The sequence below is a fragment of the Ailuropoda melanoleuca genome, chromosome 4 (assembly GCF_002007445.2).
Source record: "Ailuropoda melanoleuca isolate Jingjing chromosome 4, ASM200744v2, whole genome shotgun sequence".
In the NCBI taxonomy this organism is placed as follows: Eukaryota; Metazoa; Chordata; class Mammalia; order Carnivora; family Ursidae; genus Ailuropoda; species Ailuropoda melanoleuca.
In genome coordinates this window covers 4,061,836-4,081,652 of record NC_048221.1, presented here as the reverse complement: position 1 = coordinate 4,081,652, position 19,817 = coordinate 4,061,836, and the positions used below count along the sequence as shown (strand labels likewise).

Below are 19,817 nucleotides of genomic sequence, written 5' to 3'. Positions count from 1 at the left end.
CCTGGGTGGCTCAGGCAGTTAAGCGTCCAACTCTGGATTTCGGCTCAGGTCATGATCTCAGGGTCTTGAGATCAAGTCCCGCGTTGGGATCTGCATTGAGCATGGAGCCTACTTAAGATTCTCTCTCCCTCTCCGTCAGACCCTGCCCCCCCCACCCGCTTGCTCTCTTAAAAAAAAAAAGTTTGAGAAAAGTACCATTTCCTCACTGACAGAGTAATGACACTACTTTGATTTTACCTACTTTGATCAGAGAACTTGGCAGGATTCCCAGGCTGCCATAAAGCAAATTGTTCTCCTGAGTTAAAACCGCCAGTTCGTATTCATCTAGGAAAAACCAAACAAGATAGAACAAAATTCAACTGAGGGTTGTTTCAATGGATGAAAATATAAAAAATATTAAAAGTTTACAAAAAAATTACCCCAGATTCCGTCATATAGACCAGGGGTCAACAAACTTCTGTAAAGGACCAGATGGTAAATATTTCCTACTCTGCTGATCACGGGATATGTTTGCAAGCGTTTAACTCTGAAAGCAGCTAGGGGCAACTTGTAAATGAATGGGCGTGATTCTGTTCCAATAAAACTTTATTTACAAAAACAGGCGGGGGGGGGCTCATTTGGCCCTTGGGCCATGGTTTGCTGACCCCTGACTTAGGTAACCCTGGTTGAATGCTTTAGGGAACATCTTTTCTGGTAGTTTTGTATTCGTGGTATCATATTCTGGAAGCCCCTCAAGTTTTTTAAGAAAAAAAGCCTAACTGTTTTCTTTCATGTGTATGAATATACCCAGATGAACCATAACTGATTAAACCAGTCCTCCACAGACGGACATAATGAGGTTGTTTCTGGTCTTTCACAGACACAAAGTTCCAAGGAACACAGGACACCACTAAAAGGTTTTGTGAAAGGGTCAGCTTATCTCCTGCGTGTTTTTACTCTTTAAAAAATGAAACTCAAGGAAACTTTCAGAAAAAGCAAGGCTTGGGCTGAAACTTGGGGGAAGCATCTGGTGTAGAAAAGCGGAGGTGTGTTTGCAGAGCAAGGAGCGAATTAACCTAGCTGGGGGTTTCTCAACCTTGGCTCTACTGAGTTTTGGAGCCAGATCCTTCTTTGTAGTGTGTTTGAGGGGGTGTCCTGTGCCTTGTAGGGCACTGAGCAACATCCGGGCCTCCACCTACTGGATGCCAGCAGCACATCCCCAGACAAGATGACCGCAGTTGTCCCCAGACATCACTGAGTGTCCCCACGTTGAGGAAAGGGGGGCTTGAGTTTCAGGGATGCAGGACGAGTCCATTTCGGAGCTCTGCTGTGCATCGTGCCCATAGTTAATACTGCACTGGGCACATCACGATTTGTTAACAGGGTAGATCTCCTGTTATGTGTTCTCAGCACAAGGGAATAGAAAATGAGGTGCAGTGGAGGAGGCAGGGGGCAGAAGGACTCACACAGTGACAGGACGCCACTTATGTACAAGCAAACAACCTGTGTGGATGATGCTAGACGTTCTCGGCAGATCCATAATTGATCCACGGTGTGCATCTTTCAACTGACTGTCGCCCCAACTTCCTAACCGTGGTACCTCCGGGAAGCCAAAGAGGGGCCTGGGTTTAGGGAGCTGGTCTGAGGGACTTCATTTTTTTCATTTTTACTATAATTTTTTTAAGAGACAGAGAGCGAGCAGGGGTGGGGGGACAGAGGAGGAGGGAGAGAGAGCCTCTCAAGCAGGCTCCACATTTGGCATGGAGCCTGATGAGGGGCTCGATCTCATGACCCTGAGATCATGACCTGAGCCGAAATCAAGAGTCAGACGCTTAAGCAACTAAGCCACCCAGGCGCCCCAAGGGACTTTAACTGTACTTGGAATATTAAAAAAAAAAAATTTAAAGGACCATGTACCACTGGTTTAATTATTAGAGCATTTTATATCACGAATTTCTGTAACTCTAAGTCAACTTAAAACAGCTACGGGGACGCAGATGGTAGGATGTAATGTGATGATCAGCGAACACGGAAGATACTGACTCAGCACCCAAGTGACCCCCCAGTGTGTCCCACTCTTTGCCTCTAAGTTTCCAACTCGGGAGCTGTGTGAGGAGAAATATTAGTTGGGCAGTGGTCGTCTTTCAGGACAGCAGCGGGACAATTGAGAAGCAAAGAAATCCTGAGATGCCATCTCTTATGGGTTGAAATGTGTCCCCTCTGAAAAAGATATATTGAAGTGCTAACCCCCAGGACCTCAGAAGGTGACTGTATTTGGAGATCAGGTCTTTAGGTGATTAAGTTAAAATGAGGTCATCGGGGTGGGTCCTAATCCAGTATGACTGGTGTCCTTGTAAAAAGGGGGGATTTGGACACAGCCACGCACAGAAGGAGCATGGTGTGGAGACACAGGGGGAAGACAGCCATCTGCAAGCCGGGGGCCCTGCTGACACTTGATTTCAGAATCATCTGTCGTTCTAAGCCCCCCAGTTTGTGGGCATTTGCTGTAGCAGCCCTAGGAAGCGAGCGCCCAACCCGTCTTCTACTGCATGGTGAAAGGGTACAAAATTATATGTCGGGAATTGTTCCCGAATATGCGATAATCACATTTTGGTTGGGGTATAGCTTGGCTTGGTTCGGTTTTGGTCGGACTGGATCTAGTGGGTCGGTGGTTAGTAAGCCCCGTAGAAGGCCCTTCTAGAAAGCTACGCATCAGTTGGGCACGCACTGGCAGCAACGCTGTGGATGGTGATGTTGGCTTCAGAGATGGAAGAATACAAGGTGTTGGGTCCTTCTCGCACGTGGACGGGGTAAACGAGCTGACCTGTGAGACGACAGGGCAGAGTCGTGAGGAAAGGGACCCCCCCACCCCCCCGCTGCTGAAACGTGGAGCAATTCCCGCCACTCGCCCCAACCCTTAGTGAGGGACTCAGATGATACAGAGTGAAGGAAAACAGCACCCAGGCGCACGGCTGTAGAGACTGTGCAGAAGGTGCTTATGTTCCAGAAAACCAGCCCAGCACGCCCCCATGGGACAGGACTGCGGCGCATCTGGTGGCAGAGTTCACAAGAAAGGCTGTCTCACTGCTGGAGGCGTGAACATGGAATGCCTTTGACGATATGGGTAACATGTGCAAGGAATAAGAACTTCCTTTCTCGAATGAGCACTCCAAATGGCCGGGCCAGCCCTGAGCCCTTCTCTTGCGCTGGGGGGAGGGGAGGGGATCCATGGTGTCAGGGGGCCTGACTGGTTCTGCATAGTGCGTGGTCTTGCAGCCACACCTGTGCCTGGGGGTCCCTGACAGTTCCCCTCCCTGCCCCCACCCCCGCCCCCTTCTGCTTCTTGTCTCCTGCTGGCTGGCGGGCATTGCTCGGATTCCTCGGGTAGGCCAGCAGGAGGTGCTGTGCTATTTCCCAGGTTCTTTCTGGCCAGGGCAAGTCCAGGTGGGCAGCCCGAGCCATGTCCTGGAGCCACTGACCTTGGCACCAAAACAAGGCTTGTGGTTCTTGGAGGGAAGGCTTGGGCTCTGCCCTAGGGTACTGGTGGGCGACTTTCGGAACCTGCCCACATGGCCCTAAGGACTCCAGAGGACACGAAACTGGGGCGGGGTGGGGGATGGGGGGAGAGATGGACACAGCGAGGACCGGACCGCGGGTGAGAACGGGCTGGTCCCAGTCTGCTTGAGGCAGGGGAGAGAAAAACCAGCAGTGCTTTCCCCGCCCAGAGCGGGACACCCAGGGCAGCACTGAGGCCTGGCTCACCTGAGTTTCTGGAAACCAACAGGCTCTTCTGAAACCAGAAGATCAGAATGCCTTTCTGGCCCGGGGTGATGAGGATGTCCAGGGTCCCGTTGTAGTCGAAGGGCAGCCCAAAACTGCTGTTCAGAGGGTGTTCTGAGTAGCTGAACCTGGCCTGAGGGGAAAAGACCAATGAATCTGGGGGGAGGATTCACGGGGGCCGTGGTGGCAGGGGTCAACGTGCTTTGCTGCAGAGACTTCCTTCAAACCTATTCTCTTGGCCGGTGGTTCTCAGCTTGGGGCAGCCCTGCCCCCCAGGGAACACTGTGGGGGGATAGGAGGAGCTGTCAGGACTGGGGGTCCTCCCGGCACGGTGTGGGGGGGGCTGCTCCACCCCCACAGTGCCCAGGATGGCCCCCAGACAAAAAAACTCTTCCTCCCCCCACGTGCATAGTGGGAGGCTGAGGGACTGCCCTCTCCGTCTGGGCTGCCAGAGATGCAGCGCTCAGGGCCGGATGGATGGCACTCGACCCCGACGCCGCCACCTCCCGGACACGGGGATGGGGGGAAGTTAGGGGGTGGGGGTTGCAGGCACATCTGCACAACGTGCTGAGCCTGTGAGTGCACATTGCAGCCCCCGCCCAGGCCCACTGTGTCATACACCGGCTGCCTCTGGTGCCCTGCCCGCCCAGGCTGCGCGGCCGGGTTGCAGAGAAGCCAACCAAGGCAACGTGCCAACCCTGAGGGAGTCAGCCTTCCATCGCTGGCAGGTGAGGCCAGGGAAAGCGGTGAGCCACAGCAGCGGAGCGCCGCTGGGTCCGGCGTGGGGCTCGGCTCACTGTGGGGGGAGCCCCAAGCCAAAGGCTCCAGCAGTTTCAGGCACTCAGTGGCCAGGAGCAGAAAAGCACTGAGTACTGAGTCCCAAACAGAGAAACATGCCCTGCAGGGCGGTGACTGAGGCAGCTCCACAGACCTAGGGTGGAAGCCCCGAGGCCAGGAATGCAAACTACAGGGAGGGAGCCTGCGGAGCCTGCAGGGCATCTGCCCCCCCCCCCCCCCCCCCCCCCCGCAACACCCCGAGTGTGGACACCTGCCAGCCGAAGCCTGTGGGATTGCGGGTGGGCAGCCTGAGAAATCGCGCTTAGGTGGTAACCCTGGACTCTGCGGTCACTCCGGAGCGGTGCAGGACCCAGGCACTTTATGTTAATGAGGGTGCTCTGGGCGGGGATGCGACCCAGCACTTGGTCGGAGGGTGGGTGGGGGCTTCAGCCGCGGAAGTCAGCCCAACCTTGCGAAGCTTCCTGACAGCGGGGGCTCCCCTGAACTCCAGAGCTGCACATGCCGCCTACCCAGGGTGCAGTCCTGTGCTTAATCTCCTTCTGCCTTAGTATTTCTTCTTCAAATGCAGTTTACGTGGACTGACTCCTCCTCTTAGTCTTATTCTACATGGTGTCTGTGAGGTCGCAGGTGTCACGTACTGATTTTCTGAATACCCATGAAAATCATCATTAACAGAGTTCAACATGAAGCATTTAAAACAATCTTGTGCATTGTCAGCGATGCATACACCACGCTTTGTATTTTATCCCTAGTGTTCAGTGCAGGGCTTTGCACCTCCTAGACACTCCTTCAGTATTGCCAAGTGCATGACTGAATGAGCAAATGAAAGGCGGAGGAGGGTGGTGGGTGTGTGAGTGGGTAGATGGGTGAATGGCTGAGTAGGTAAATGGATGGTTGGATGGATGGATGGATAGATGGATAAGTAGGTTAGATAGGTGGGTGGGTGGTTGGATAGTTGTGGATGGATGGACGGATGGATGGATGGATGGACAGACAGACGAATAGTTAGGTAGATGGATACATAGATGGATGGGTGAATGACGAGCTACGTGGATTTCAGATATGAAAATCCAAGTGTGTGAGTCTTAACAAAAACATGGCTTGGGCCAAAGGTCACTTAAGTCTTTCTTCCCAGTCCGAAGTTACTCACCTTCCCTTGATCAATGAGAAGCAGCCCAACCTGTGACAAGGAGTGAAAGGAGAAGATCCCACCCAAAGACCCGTCTAGTTCAGCCTATAAAACAAACAAACAAAAAATCACATATCAATAAATCACTAACGCATTTGATTTTAACTCCAGATTACCGCATAAGCTAAAATGAAGGAAAGTCTTTTTTGTTACGATCTATTTCCCCTCTATGGGAATGTAGCGTGTAGGACAGAAGTTTGAATGAAGATAGCTTTTTTGGGGGGTGTTGGAGGAAGTGGTGTGGCCTCAGACTGCTAGATGCCTGTCTACACTCCTGCCTAGGTTCCTCATTCCTGATTTTCGGTTGGTCAGCAAACTGCCCAGAAGCCAAGTTGGAGCATGAGGTCGAGGGCCCCGCCCTCGGGACAGTGGGACAGCCCCGCTGGCTGCCTCCAGACATCTTTCAGGTAAGAGAAAGACTACTATTTTATTTAAGCCTCTTAGGTTAACTGGGGAGTTTTCTATTATAAACAGCACCATGGTCTGAATTGTGTCACCCCCAAAATTCGTATGTTAAAATCCTAACCCCCATCTTAGCCCGTGTTGGCTGCTGTCACAGAATGCCACAGACAGAGTAGCTTATAAACAACAGAAGTTTATTGCTCACAGTTGTGGAGGCTGGAAACCTGAGATCAAGGGGCCGGCGTGGTCAAGTAGGGCCCACTTCCGGGTTACGGTCCTACCGTGTTCTCGCACGGCAGGAGGCGGCTAGCGGGCTCTCCACAGCCCCTTCTTTTATTTTTTTTTTTTATTTTTATTTTTTTTAGATTTTATTTATTTATTTGACAGAGATAGAGACAGCCAGCGAGAAAGGGAACACAAGCAGGGGGAGTGGGAGAGGAAGAAGCAGGCTCATAGCAGAGGAGCCTGATGTGGGGCTCGATCCCGTAACGCCGGGATCACGCCCTGAGCCGAAGGCAGACGCTTAACCGCTGTGCCACCCAGGCGCCCCCCACAGCCCCTTCTTTTAGAAGGGCACTGATCCCACTCACGGGCACGCCATCCTCATGACCTGAACACTTCCAAAGGCCTCATCTCCTAATACAACAATATCAGGCATTAGGATGGCAATATAGAAATCGGGGAGGGGACACTAACATTCAAACTAGCACCCCCAATGGGATGGTCCTTAGAGTGGGACCTTTGGGAGCTAAGTAGGTTTGGATGAGGTCATGAGAGTGAGGCCCTGAGGATGGGGTTAGTGTCTTTGCAAGAAGAGACACCAGAGCACCTGGTCAAGAATTCATATTGGGAGGGGCGCCTGGGTGGCTCAGTTGGTTAAGAGTCTGCTTTTAGCTCAGTTGGTTAAGGTCATGATCTCAGGGTCCTGCTCAGCGGGGAGTCTGCTTCCCCCTCTCCCTTTGCCCCTCCCCCCTGCTCATGCTCTCTCTCTCTCAAATAAATAAATAAAATCTTAAAAAGAGAGAGAGAGAGAGACCAAGTGTTCTCTCTTCATGTGAGAACACGGTAAGAAGGTGGCCATCTGTGAACCAAGAAGAGAGCCCTCACCAGGAGCTGAATCAGCCAGCATATTGATCTTGGATTTTCCAGCCTCCAGAACTGTGAGATGTAAATGTCTGCTGTTTAAGTCACCCAGTCTGTGGTGTCTGTTATGGTGGCCCGAGGTGACTAAGACATACAGTCAATCTATCCCAACTGGCACAGGTTGCCAGACTTCCCAGCCCATCACCTCCCCACCAGACAACCCAACCCCTTCCCTGCTGGCAGAACTCCAAGGAGATGAATCATAACTGCTCAGGAATGTCAGCCTTCTGGCCTCAAAAACAACAATAAGTGCGCGCGCACACACACACACACACATATACACACACACACAGAGCAGAAAGACTATTGTATTAATAATTGGTATTTGATTGAGGGGACATCAAAGAGAAGAATAAACTTCACATAAAAAGGAGGAGAGCATTTTCAGTTGTACTTAGGATGGTTGTATTGTGTTGGGTGGAATGATGACCTTGTCAGTGTCTTTATTTGGAGACTAAGGATGGTTGAAGAAGATGCATATGGGCATCAAGTTGACAAGTGGTGGACTTGTGTTGGTTCACAACAAGCTGGACTGAGCCAAGGAATGCCCAGGTAGCTGGTAAAACATTGTTTCTGGGTGTGTCTGTGAGGGTGATCTTGGAAGAGATTTGCCTTTGATGTAGTGGGACCCAATAAAGATCACTCTCACCAGTGTAGGCGGGCATCACCCAATCCACTGGGGGCCAGCGTAGAACAAAGAGGAAGAGGAAAGGTGAATTTGTTCTCTCTTCTTGAGCTGGGATGTCCTGTCCATCTTCTGCCCTCAAACATCAGAGTTTCTGATTCTTGGGCCTTTGGATGCTGGGACCTCTACCAGCCGTTCCCTGGTCCTCAGGCCTTTGTCTTCAGACTGAGCTATGCCACCAGACTTCCCTGTTCTCCAGCTCACAGACGGCAGATAGCGGGGCTTCTCTGACCCCTTAAGCATATGAGCCAATTCCTATTATCTGTCTGTCTAGCTATCTGTCTACCTACCTGTTCTTTTTTTCTTAGCGATGATTGTTTTCAACTGAGCACAGATGTTAAGTCCTTCTAGGCCTAATTTTGGATGAAAATATGCAGTCAGTTAGGTTCTAGGCTCCCTTGGGCCTCCTGGGCAGGGCAGGGAATTGCATTCAGGACACGGTCAGGACTCGAAAGCAGAGTAGACTGTCTGCCTTCCTTTGCACATACATCCCGAGTGTTTGGGGGTTGGAGCCACTCTCTGCATCAGAACAAAACATCCTCGTGCCCTTGGCTACCCAAGGATCCCGTCCACTTCAGCTGTTCGGATCCTAGCTCTGCCAAGCTGTGTGGTAAAGGCCCCATACCACTCTGTGCCTTCACCCCTGTATCCGTGTCCTGGGGCTACCCTGTGCTTGATGCCTTAAAATGACAGAAATGTACCATCACATTGGTGGAACCTGGAGGTCTGAAATCAAGGTGTTGGCAGCGCTGGTTCCTCTGAGGAAGAAACCTCGCCATCCTTCTCTTCCAGCATCTGGCGGTTGCCGGGAGTCCTCGGCATCTCCTGGCTTGCAGATGGATCCTGCAATGTTGCCTGCATCATCACACGGCCTCCTTCTCTGTGTGCATCTCGCCGTGTCCTCTCCTCTTAGAAGGACACCAGGCAGGGGATTGGGGACCCACCCCGATCCAGTATGATCTCATGTTCACTTAAATCATTAAATCTGCAAAAGCCCGATTTCCAAGTAAGGCTATGTTCTGTGGTTCTGGATGAATATAATTTGGGGAGGGTGGGAACTGACTCAGGACAGTTCTTTCCTCTGTATAATTGGGATGAGAATGGTACCGACTGGCACCAGTCTTCGGGCGGGCCTGGGGTTCAGTGCAGACTCCGCTGTGGCACCGGCTGTATTTACATGACTACTCCTGAAATCATCCAATGACCCAACACCTTTTGAAACCTTTCCTAACTTCCTAATCTGCCTAGCCAGCTCCTTCGCCCTGGAATTTTCCCTACTCTCCCAGCCCATCAGACTCTGAAAAAGAGAAAAGCTCTTATTCATCCAGCAATTCTAATTACTCCTACTGTGCAGGACATAAATATATATTTATTTTTGTTGTTCATTTTACCAAATTGAACATACCTGTTTTTCATAGACAAACTTCTGAAATCTGTATCCCCGAGTGTTTGAGAAATAGACATTGGTCTGAGATATCTGATCTCCGTGCAAATAAGCAAAAACTGAATTACTTATATCCTGGAAGAACACACACACATAAAACAGTCTCTTTAAAAGGCGATGGAGGGTTAGAGGGGTTGGGGAAATGTTCTTTAAGGGTACAAGCTTGCAACGGGTAGACAGAGAAGTTCTAGAGATCTCATACACAGCACAGTGATTACGGACAACAGCACTATATCATAAATTTCTAAGTTGCTAAGAGACTACACCTTAATTGTTCTCACCACAATAAAGAAATGATCACGTGATGCAGGATTAGTTAATGCTATGTGGTCATCATATTGCAACATACAAATGTATCAAATCAACACATTGTACACCTTAAATTTATACACTGTTGTATTTCAATTATATTTCAATTGAAAAAAAAGAGAGAGATGCCCGTGATCACACTCCTGGGCATTTATCCCAGAGACGAAAACGTATGTGCAGACAAAAATGAATGTTCACAGCAGCTTTACTCATAATAACCAAAAAGTGGAAACAACCAGATCCACTCTGTAGAATATTACTTGACAACAAAGGGGAAGTGAGAGGAGTCTCCAGGGCATTTTGCAGAAAAAAGCAAATCCCCAGAGTTACGTGTTGTAGGATCCCATGTATAGAACATTCTTGAAATGATGAGATTATAGAGGTGGAGAACAGATTGGTGTCTGCCAGGGGTTAGGGGCCGGCCGTGGGGCATGTATGGACAGCTTTGGGTTGATGGAACAGTCTAGTATTTTGAAGGAAGTAGTCTTGCTGTGACTTCATACATGTGATAAATGGCACAGAATTAGACACACATGGTATTTCCATGTCAGCTTCCAGTTTTAGTTTTTTACTATAGTTACGTAAAGTGGAACCATAGGAGGGACCATCGGTGAAGGGGACAGGGGACTTCCTGCAGGGTCTATAATTATTTCAAAATAAAAGTTTAAAAAAGGAAGCTAGGTGGGTATATTCCTAGTGTGTCAGCCAGGTGATCCTGTATCTCAGGTCCTCTTGTGAACCCTGGGGAAGGGACCCTGTCCAGGTCCCTCATGGAACATGATGTCCCAGCCCTCAGGGATTACTCTGTCCGTATTTTCATTTATCACTATTTATGATCAAAACAGAGTGAAAAAAAATGACAGGCTCCACACTGCATACTCACCACACAAAAGGGATGTCCGCTGTAACAACAGTTGTCCCCAGAAACATGTGTAACAGGGTGTTCTATACCTAAAAGGACAAGATCATTTTAAAAAAATGTGAGCTTCCGGGGCGCCTGGCTGGCTTAGTCAGTGGAGCCTGCGACTCTTGATCTCAGGGTTGGGAGTTCGAGCCCCACATTGGGGGTGGAGCCTACTTTTTAAATAAATAAACAAACAAGCCAGCCAACCATGACTGAAATTCCATCAATTTCAGGGAAAAGGGTAGAGCAGGGTTTCTCAACCTTGACACCACTGATATTTGGGGCCAGATTGTTCTCAGTTGTGGGGCTGTCCTGTGTGGATTGTACTCGGTTTTGCAGCACGTCTGTCTCTGCTGACTCGATCCCAGTGGCACCTTCCCCCAATCTTAACAACTAAACTATCTCCAGACATTGCCACGGGGGGCGTACCTGTAATAGCCGAGAACCACTGGTTTTGCAGGAACTCTTAGGACCCTGACGAAATGGCAGGAAGGGGTCCTTTCTCTTGGGGAGGCATTCTTTGATTCTATTGTAAAAGCAGAAGCTTCAGGTCCAAAGAAAATATACACGTGGCCAACAAGACAGGAAAAGGCACTCTCGGCATCACTGATCATCAGGGAAATGCAAAGCAAAACCACAGTGTGATGGCACTCATATGTATTAGGATGACCATTATCAAAGAATCAGAAATCAAGTGTTGGCGAGGATGGGGAGCCATTGGGACTCTCGTGCACTGGTGGTGGGAACGTAAATCGGTGCGTGTGGTGTGGGAAACAGGATGACAGTTCCTCAAGAAATTGAAAATAGGGATGTGGCAATCCCACTTCTGGTCTCTACCCAAAAGAACCAAAAGCAGAGACTCAAAGAGATATTTGCACACCTATATTTATGGCAGGATTATTCACAGTAACTAAAACATGGAAGTAACCCAGGTGTCCATTGACAGATGATGAATGGATGAGCAAAAATGTCATGTAGACACACAGTGAAATATTATTTGGCCTTGAAAAGGAAGGAAGGACATTCTGACACCTCCTGCAACATGGATGGACCTTGAAGATGTTGGGCTCAGTGAGAGGAGCCAGACATAGAAGGACACTTATACGATCCCTAGGGGAGCTCCATCCATAGAGACAGAAGGTAGATGGTGGGAGCCAGGGTGGGGCAAAGGGTGGAGAGTCAGCCCTTCGGATGCTATTAAAGAAAGTAAGGAAGAGAAGAGGAAGAATAGAGACTGGACTGACTTATGTTACAAGGAGCCCTTATGGTCCCTCAATATATTAAAACGTGGAGTTTCCATATGACCCAGCAACCCTACTCCTAGGTTAGGTTACCCCAGAGAATTGAAAACCCACGTCCACATACAACTCATACAGGATTGCACACATAAGCACTATCACACAATGGCTAAAAGCCAAGTGTCCAGCAGCTAGTGAATGGACAAAAGTGGTTCACCCATACCGTGGAATATTATTCAGCCTTAAAAAGGGGCAGTCACACGCTAAAATGGGGAGGAAGCTCGAAAACACAACGCTCAGTGAGAGAAGCCAGACACAAAAAAAGCCACAATGTGTGTGATTCCATGTGTGTGAAACACCCAGAACAGGCATGTCCACAGAGACAGGAAGTGGGTGTGTGATTGTCAGGGGCTGGGGATGCGTGGGGAGTGATGGCTGGTGGTGACGGTCTTTTTTCTGGGGTGATGGAACGTTCCAGAACTAGATAGTGGTGCTGGTTGCACAACACTGGGAATGTACTAAATGCCACTGAACTGTATACTTTAAAATGGTTAAAATGGGTCAGTTTAATGTGACTTTTATGCTCCCTTCCCCCCCAAAAAGGAGAAAGAGATGTGAAGTGTGAGAGAGAAAAGAAGTGACTCGGAAGGTCAGGAGGGGGTAGAGGACCAGGCAGCAAAGCAAGAGCCAGCTCATGGGTGAATTTTGGAGGGAGGGAGAGAGGGGAGGAAGCAGGGAGGGCTGTGTGGCAGTTTGGCTGAGGGCAGTAAGTTCTGCAAGGAAGGGATGTTTCAGAGACAGCTGGGTGTTTGGTTTGGATGTGACAATCGATGACATGGCCCCCAGACGGGTCAGAGCAGGTTTCTGGGGCTTGTTTCTATGGTCCCGACAAGAGGCCCTGGGTCCTGGCTCCACCTGGATTAGGTACATTCTCTACCAGCACCCCCACCCCGCCACGCATCATTCACTCAGCATCATCGCCAGGTCACCTTGTTGCTGAGGGTCAAATCCCAACACGTAATGAAAAGTGAGACAGAGCCCAGACCAAGGTGTGGCTCTTCTCCTGTGCTTCTCTGTCTCTCCCAGTGGGCTGCCGGCCCCTCTCCAGCCAGGGCTCAGCAAGCACCCGGCAGGCACCACACTGGCTGGGCAAGGATTCCTCTCGTGGGGTCCATAGTCTTTTGCCAAAACTAATATAAATGAAAAAAAGAATAACGAATTGCAAGATGGTGATCTACCAAGCTTTGTGGCTCTTGACTGAGGAGACTTTGACTCCCAGTGAACACTGGGTGATGTCTGGGGACATTTGTGGTGTCAGGATGAGGTGGTGGGGGGGTGCAGGGAGTGGGGCCAGGAATGCTGCCCCACATCCCCACAGTGCCCAGGGCAGCTTCCCCCCGCCCAAGAATGACCTGGCCCTAAATGTCAGCCGTGCTAACCTTGAACTGACCTCTTTTCTTTTTTTCTGTTCTTTTCTTTTCTAGTTTAAAATTTTTTTTAAAGATTTTATTTATTTAAGAGAGAGAGAGCAGGAGGGTGGGGAGGAGTGGAGGGAGAGGGAGAATTAGACTCCATGCTGAGCATGGAACCCGATGCAGAGCCCAATCCCACCTCCTGAGATCGTGACCCAAGCCAAAATCAAGAGTCGATGCCCAACTGTCTGAGCCACCCAGGCGCCCCAAACTGACCCCTTTCTCATCACAGTGGGTACCCGACCATCCTTCTTCTTTTCTAAAGAATGGCATCTCCTTGTCTTCATTCTTGACCTCATCCCTTTGCCTCCTACGTGAGGGTTCTCTTTCTCTCTTCATACAGCTTACCTTCTCTCCTGTTCTGTCCCTAATGGGCAGTAGGTGGGACTGAATATTCCCATCACCCAGCCTCGTCACCGAGCATTTATGAGTCATTCTTGGCCCTCCTCGATCCTCTCTGACATATACTCCAATGCAATTCCTGTTGATGTCCCTCACTTACTTCAATCATGTAAGAGCAGGCCTTTGTGCTTTGTGACTACAATCCCCGACAGAAACTAGGCTCCCACCATACGAGTAATTTTCATTTGAATTTTAAAGGACAAGGTAGTGTCTAGAGGCTGACATCCAAGGAGTAGCATTGTTTATATTTCCAAAATTAATAAACCTGTTCTTGGATGTTGGCAGATTGCAAACAAAATTTAAAAAATACAAAACATGTATACCTATAGATGCGTTCCAGGAATTGGCTTCATAATCATAAATATAGACTTTTTGATTCACGACTAAGAGCAATACTGAGTCAGCGATATGTGCTGATGTTACTTCTGGTATGCCAACCTAAAAATAACAACACAGGATATCAGGAAGTGCATCCTTTCCAACGATTCAGAAAGTAAGATGTCTAGATGCACATTTAAGAAACATGTATGCTAACAAAAGTTGTTTGGTTCCTAGGTGTTGGGAACTGAATACTCTGGGGTCAGCTGGAACCGAAACCAAGAGCTTGGAATTGGTACTTGGTGCCCTCGGATACCTCCTTCTTCCTTATCTATCTCTTTCTTCTTTATCAAAACTTTCCCTGAGGATAAAGCCTAAAGTGCAAATAATGAACAATGAACATAAATGATAAATGTGTTGCTTATAAGAGAAACACTGGCATTTTAATAGGTGGCAAAGCCTTCTTTAGTGTAGGGGCCAGTCGTAGAATTTCTCCAGATAGTTAATGAGAAGGTAATGGTTTTTCTGTTTTGGTTTAGGACAATTTAGGGAGGCCCTGAAATTAGTGCATAAAATCTATCTATTCATAACACACAAACAGTTATAAGGAGCACTTCCAACAATTCTGCTTCAGAAAAGAAAAAAAAAAGCCTACCTTAGTAATAAGGGCAGAATAGAATCAACCCTTCTCCTGGCTTAGCCAATATCTTCAGAAGTACATTGTAATATAAGCCCCCAAACTAATAAAAACAGACTGGCGTGATCTTTTCAAACTGTGTCTTCCCCGTGAGTGTTACTTATGTTGAGAATCCTTCAGATGGTTCAGTAAAATAACTACCTTCATTGACGTAGGGATGGACAGTGGAAGGAGACTACTTTTGAAATTATCTCTCGTGAAAAACATTTGTCTTCTGAAATAGATAATAAAAGTTAAATTAGGACAATTTCACACAAGAAAAGGGAAAAAAGGCAAGGTTAAAAATCTTCTATGTTTAAAAACATTTATTGTAGGGGCACCTGGGTGGCACAGCGGTTAAGCGTCTGCCTTCGGCTCAGGGCGTGATCCCGGCGTTATGGGATCGAGCCCCACATCAGGCTCCTCCCCTGTGAGCCTGCTTCTTCCGCTCCCACTCCCCCTGCTTGTGTTCCCTCTCTCGCTGGCTCTCTCTACCTCTGTCGAATAAATAAATAAAATCTTTAAAAAAAACATTTATTGTAGAGAGAGAGAGTGCATATGTGGGTGGGAGGGTGCGGGGGGAGGGACAGAGGGAGAGGGAGAATCCCAAGAAGATTTTCCACTGAGAAGAGCATGACACAGGGCTCAATCTCATGATCCCAAGACCATGACCTGAGCTGAAATAAAAAACAGGATGCCCAACAGACTAAGCCACCAAGGTGCCCCCTCCCGCCCTTTTTAAAAACAAAGTTTAGGTTTAGGTTTTGTCTGCCTATCTATCTATCTATCTATCTATCTATCTATCTATCTATCTATGTATCATCTATCTATCTTTGCATGAGTAAACTTTGTAGACTGGGTATTTGACTTCTTGAAATAACATTTTAAAAGTGTGACCATGTCAAATATAAAATTATATAAAATGTACATTAAGCAGCTTGCCTTACTCAGGATGAAATTCAGCTTTGTCATTTATATGGTTCTAATCCCACTAAAGTAAAATGTTTCAGACCAGGAATGTGTGTGCATCAAAGAAACAATGTGTTCCTTCAAGCAGGAAACTTTTAAGAAGTGAAAGGCCATCCATGAACATGGTATATTGCTTCCTTATCCAGATCTTGTTCTTCTGCCTCCTCAAGAGAGTTTTATGGTTTTAGACAGAAGGAATTGCTGAGTTAATTCTTATGTGTTTTAAAGTTTTTGTTGCTATTGGGAATGATGTTTTTCATAACTGCCTTTTCTGAGTGTTCACGGCTGGTTTACAAGAGAGGTGTTGATGTTTTCAATGTGTGTGTTGTATTTGGTCATCTTGCTGCACTCAGTTATTACTTCTAGTAGCTGATACTCAGATTTGGCAAATGTTGTCTCTTTCTTTCCAATGTGTTTTACATTTCCTGTCTTTATCTCATCATATTGCATTGTCTGGGACCTCCAGTACAAAGTCAAATGAGAGTGATACGAATTCTCTGTGTATATTGTCTCTATTACAAGGGTAATACTTTTCAGCAAATACTCAGTTGACATCAAAACCAATAAAACATTGGAGGAGAAAGGAACACTGAAGCATAAACTGTAGAATATTATTTTACTTGTTTACTTATTTTTGGGTTTTGTTTCTCTCCCTCCCTCTCTCTCTTTTTAAGTAGGTACCATGCCCAGTGTGGAGCCCAATGTAGGGCTTATACTCATGACCCTGAGATCAAGACCTGAACTGAAATCAAGAGTCAGATGGGGTGCCTGGATAGTGCAGTCATTAAGCGTCTGCCTTCGGCTCAGGGCGTGATCCCGGCATTCCGGGATCGAGTCCCACATTGGGCTCCTCCGCTGGGAGGCTGCTTCTTCCTCTCCCACTCCCCCTGCTGTGTTCCCTCTCTCACTGGCTGTCTCTCTGTCACATAAATAAATAAAATCTTAAAAAAAAAAAAGAGTCAGATGCTTAATGGACTGAGCCAGTCAGGCAATCTTGGGTTTTGTTTCTGTTTTAGAATATGTCATTGAGGTGAGTTTTCGTTTCTTTTCTTTTCTCCTCTTTTCTTTAAAGAGAGCGAGTGAGCAAGTGGGCACATGTGCACGTAAGCCGGGAGGCAGGGGTGGTGGGGTGGGGAGTGGGCGGGGGTTGGTGGGTAGGAGGGACAGAGGGAGAGGAAGAGAGAGAATCCCAAGCAGGCTCCACGTCCAGCATGGAGCCCAATGCAGGGCTCCCATTGCATGACCCCGAGATATGACCTGAGCCAAAATTAAGAGTCAGGTGCTTAATCAACTGGGCCATCCAGGAGCCCCTGAGGTGAGTATTCTAAATGAAAGTTTTCTGAAATACTATAAGGTTTTCACCTATTTTGGCCTTTTTTTTTTTTAAACAAACTCTCATTCGTGCATTTGGCACACATTTATTGGATACTAGGCTCTGGGGACATAAAGATAACCAAACATTTTTTCTACCTATAAGACCTTCTTTAGTTCAGTAGGGGGAAAAATACAAAGAAACAAGTTTGGGGTTGAAATAAATATATAGTGGCTCACTTTTTCAGGAACCATAGCTATTAGAAACCTAGTTAAGGATCTAGAAGTGAGGGGCGCCTGGATGGCTCAGTCGGCTAAGCATCTGCCTTCCACTTGGGTCATGATCCCAGGGTCCTGGGATCGAGGCTCACATTGGGCTCTCTGCTCAGCGGGGAGCCTGCTTCTCCCTCTCCTGCTGCCTGTCTCTCTGCCTACTTGTGCTCTCTCTCAAATAAATAAATAAAATCTTTTTTTTTTAAGTTTGAAATACTAAATTAGAAAGTAGGGGACTCTCATGCCAGTCTTGCAAAAGACGGGCATGCCGACAACAAAATATGGTGTCAGTAAACAAGGGAAAGAAACAGGAAACGTGTTTAAGTTAGACATATCATGATGTTATAGCACAAGGTAACAGCCTGCTCCAACGGCAGTGCCAGCTGGCATCAGCCAGGCTACGCTCCTACTCAGAAACCTTGAACGGTTACCTATATCCTAGAGGATCAAGGGGAAGACTTCTTAACTGGCCTACAGGGTGGTCCATGATCTGCCTCCCTATCCCAGGGCTTCTTGCCCTCCGCACTACTGACATCGGGGCCACATGATCCTTTCCTAGGGAGCTGTCTCATACACTGCTGGGACAGCAGCACCCCTGGCCTCTGTCTGCTAAATGCCAGCAGCACCCCCAGTTGTGACAACCACACATGCTTACCACCATTGTGCAAACCTCCCCTGGGGGGCAGAATCCCCCCCAGTTGAGGACCACCACCCTGGCCCCCTCGGTCGTTACCTTAGCCTTAAGTTTTATACTCCAGCCTCACGCGTCATAATGTGTCTCTCCTTCATGCCACCTGATACTGCTTATTCCCTCCAAAGCCAACTGCTATTCATCCTGGGAGGCACTCGGTCCATACGCTGACAGACAGAAGGCCAGCTCTTAGCCAAGTAGAGCTCTGTGTCCTTCTCCGGGCTGATACTCCACTGTCCCTCCCCAGTCAGGTTCCTCAACTCAATTCATTGCTTTCCTGACCTTCCCTACACAGTCACCCTGATGGACTGAAATCCTACCTGGGCTTCAGCTAGTCCCTGATGCCCCTTCCTCCATGCAGCCTTCCTTCATTCCTCCCAAGACCCCTCCTCCTCTGAGCCACTAGTTTCCATGTACAACTATGCTAACCGTATCTCCCTCCAGGGCTGCCTCCCTGGTCTCTCACTGGACCACAGTCTCAGCCCCTCACTTGTCTCCTTATGCTGTCTCACATTTCTGCTTCCTGTTGGTCACCCAACAATGAATTTCCTTTAAAAGAGAAGTCAGTCAGATTGTGTCACTCCCCTGCCTAATCTCTGGTGGCTTTCTACTGAAATCCAAATTTGTCACCACACCTTACAAAGCCCCATGTGATTTGATACTGTTGACATCTCCCTTCACTCCTTCCCCTCACTCATTGTCCTCGAGCTGTTCCTCCAAAAATCAAGCAAGGTCCTGCCTCAGGGCCTTTGCATATGCTGCCCCTGCCACCTGAGAAGCTTTACCCCCTGACTGCAAGAGGAAAGGACACCCTATGGAGAGTTTCCAGGTGGGACAAATGTCTCAGGAAGTATACACGGTAGCAACATAAACAAGTTATAATTTTAGGTTAACTGCTAAGAAATGGGATCCTTGTGTCTGAGAATGTGTGTTGAACATTTTGACAGATTCTGCCAAACTGTCCAAACGCATTTAGCCTCATCCACGTTTGCCCTCACCTTCGCCAACGCTACAGGCAAAAAGTGACATTTTCATCATTTTATTAAGCATTAGAATGTCTCATTGCCAGAAGCTGTTGGAATCAGACCCTCTCTGACTCCAATGTGTTCCAAGCATCAGGATATCATTTAAGCACGTTATGCTCTAAGCTGGGGGTCTGGCAAACTTTTCCTGTAAAAGGACAGAAAGGATATATTTTAGGGGCCACATGGCCTCTGTCTTGACCATTCAACTGTGCTCTTGTAGCACAAAAGCCACCACAGAGAGTCAAACTTTATTGTGGACATCGAAATTTGAATTTCACATCATTTCACATGTCACAAAATATGGCTCTACTTTTGATTTTTTTTCAGTCATATAAAAATATAAAGACTATTCTTAACTTGCCAGCCATATGAAGTCAGGTGGCGTGCTGAATCTGGCCTGTGAGGCCATCGTTTGTGACTTCTGCTCTAAAGCAGATGTGATGAGGGAAGCATTCTGCTTCCGAGCTGTCCAACACGCTTGCCACTAGCTCCACTGAGTGCGTGAAATGTGCTTAGTTTGTGTGGACTCTGCACTGTACTTAATTTTAATTAATTAAAATTTTAAATTTTTTAAATTGCAGTAAAACACACACAAAATGTGTATTTCACAATTTATGTTAATTGTGATAAAATACACATAAAATATATTATGATCATTTTTTAGTGTCCAGTTCAGTGGAATTAAGCACTTTCATGTGGTCGTGCAGCCACCTCCACCCTCCATCTCCAGAACTTTCCATCTCCCCAAACTGAGACTCTGTCCCCAGGAAGCACGGACTCCCCAGCCCCTGCCCCAGCCCTGGCTCCCA

General features: G+C 47.9%; 1 protein-coding gene across 2 annotated transcripts in view; it reads right to left on the bottom strand.

Annotated features, from left to right (window-relative positions):
- Window positions 1-19,817, bottom strand: part of CATSPERD (cation channel sperm associated auxiliary subunit delta) — a 46,948-nt gene that overhangs the window by 23,065 nt on the left and 4,066 nt on the right. For both annotated transcript variants that reach the window (XM_011235423.3, XM_019808478.2), the window contains 8 exons: window positions 14,902-14,974; window positions 14,069-14,183; window positions 10,613-10,680; window positions 9,382-9,495; window positions 5,708-5,791; window positions 3,742-3,892; window positions 2,708-2,803; window positions 242-324 (listed from right to left, as the gene is read on the bottom strand). In XM_011235423.3, coding sequence (XP_011233725.1) covers window positions 242-324; window positions 2,708-2,803; window positions 3,742-3,892; window positions 5,708-5,791; window positions 9,382-9,495; window positions 10,613-10,680; window positions 14,069-14,183; window positions 14,902-14,974 — 784 coding nt within the window. The remainder of the gene's footprint in view (window positions 1-241; window positions 325-2,707; window positions 2,804-3,741; window positions 3,893-5,707; window positions 5,792-9,381; window positions 9,496-10,612; window positions 10,681-14,068; window positions 14,184-14,901; window positions 14,975-19,817) is intronic.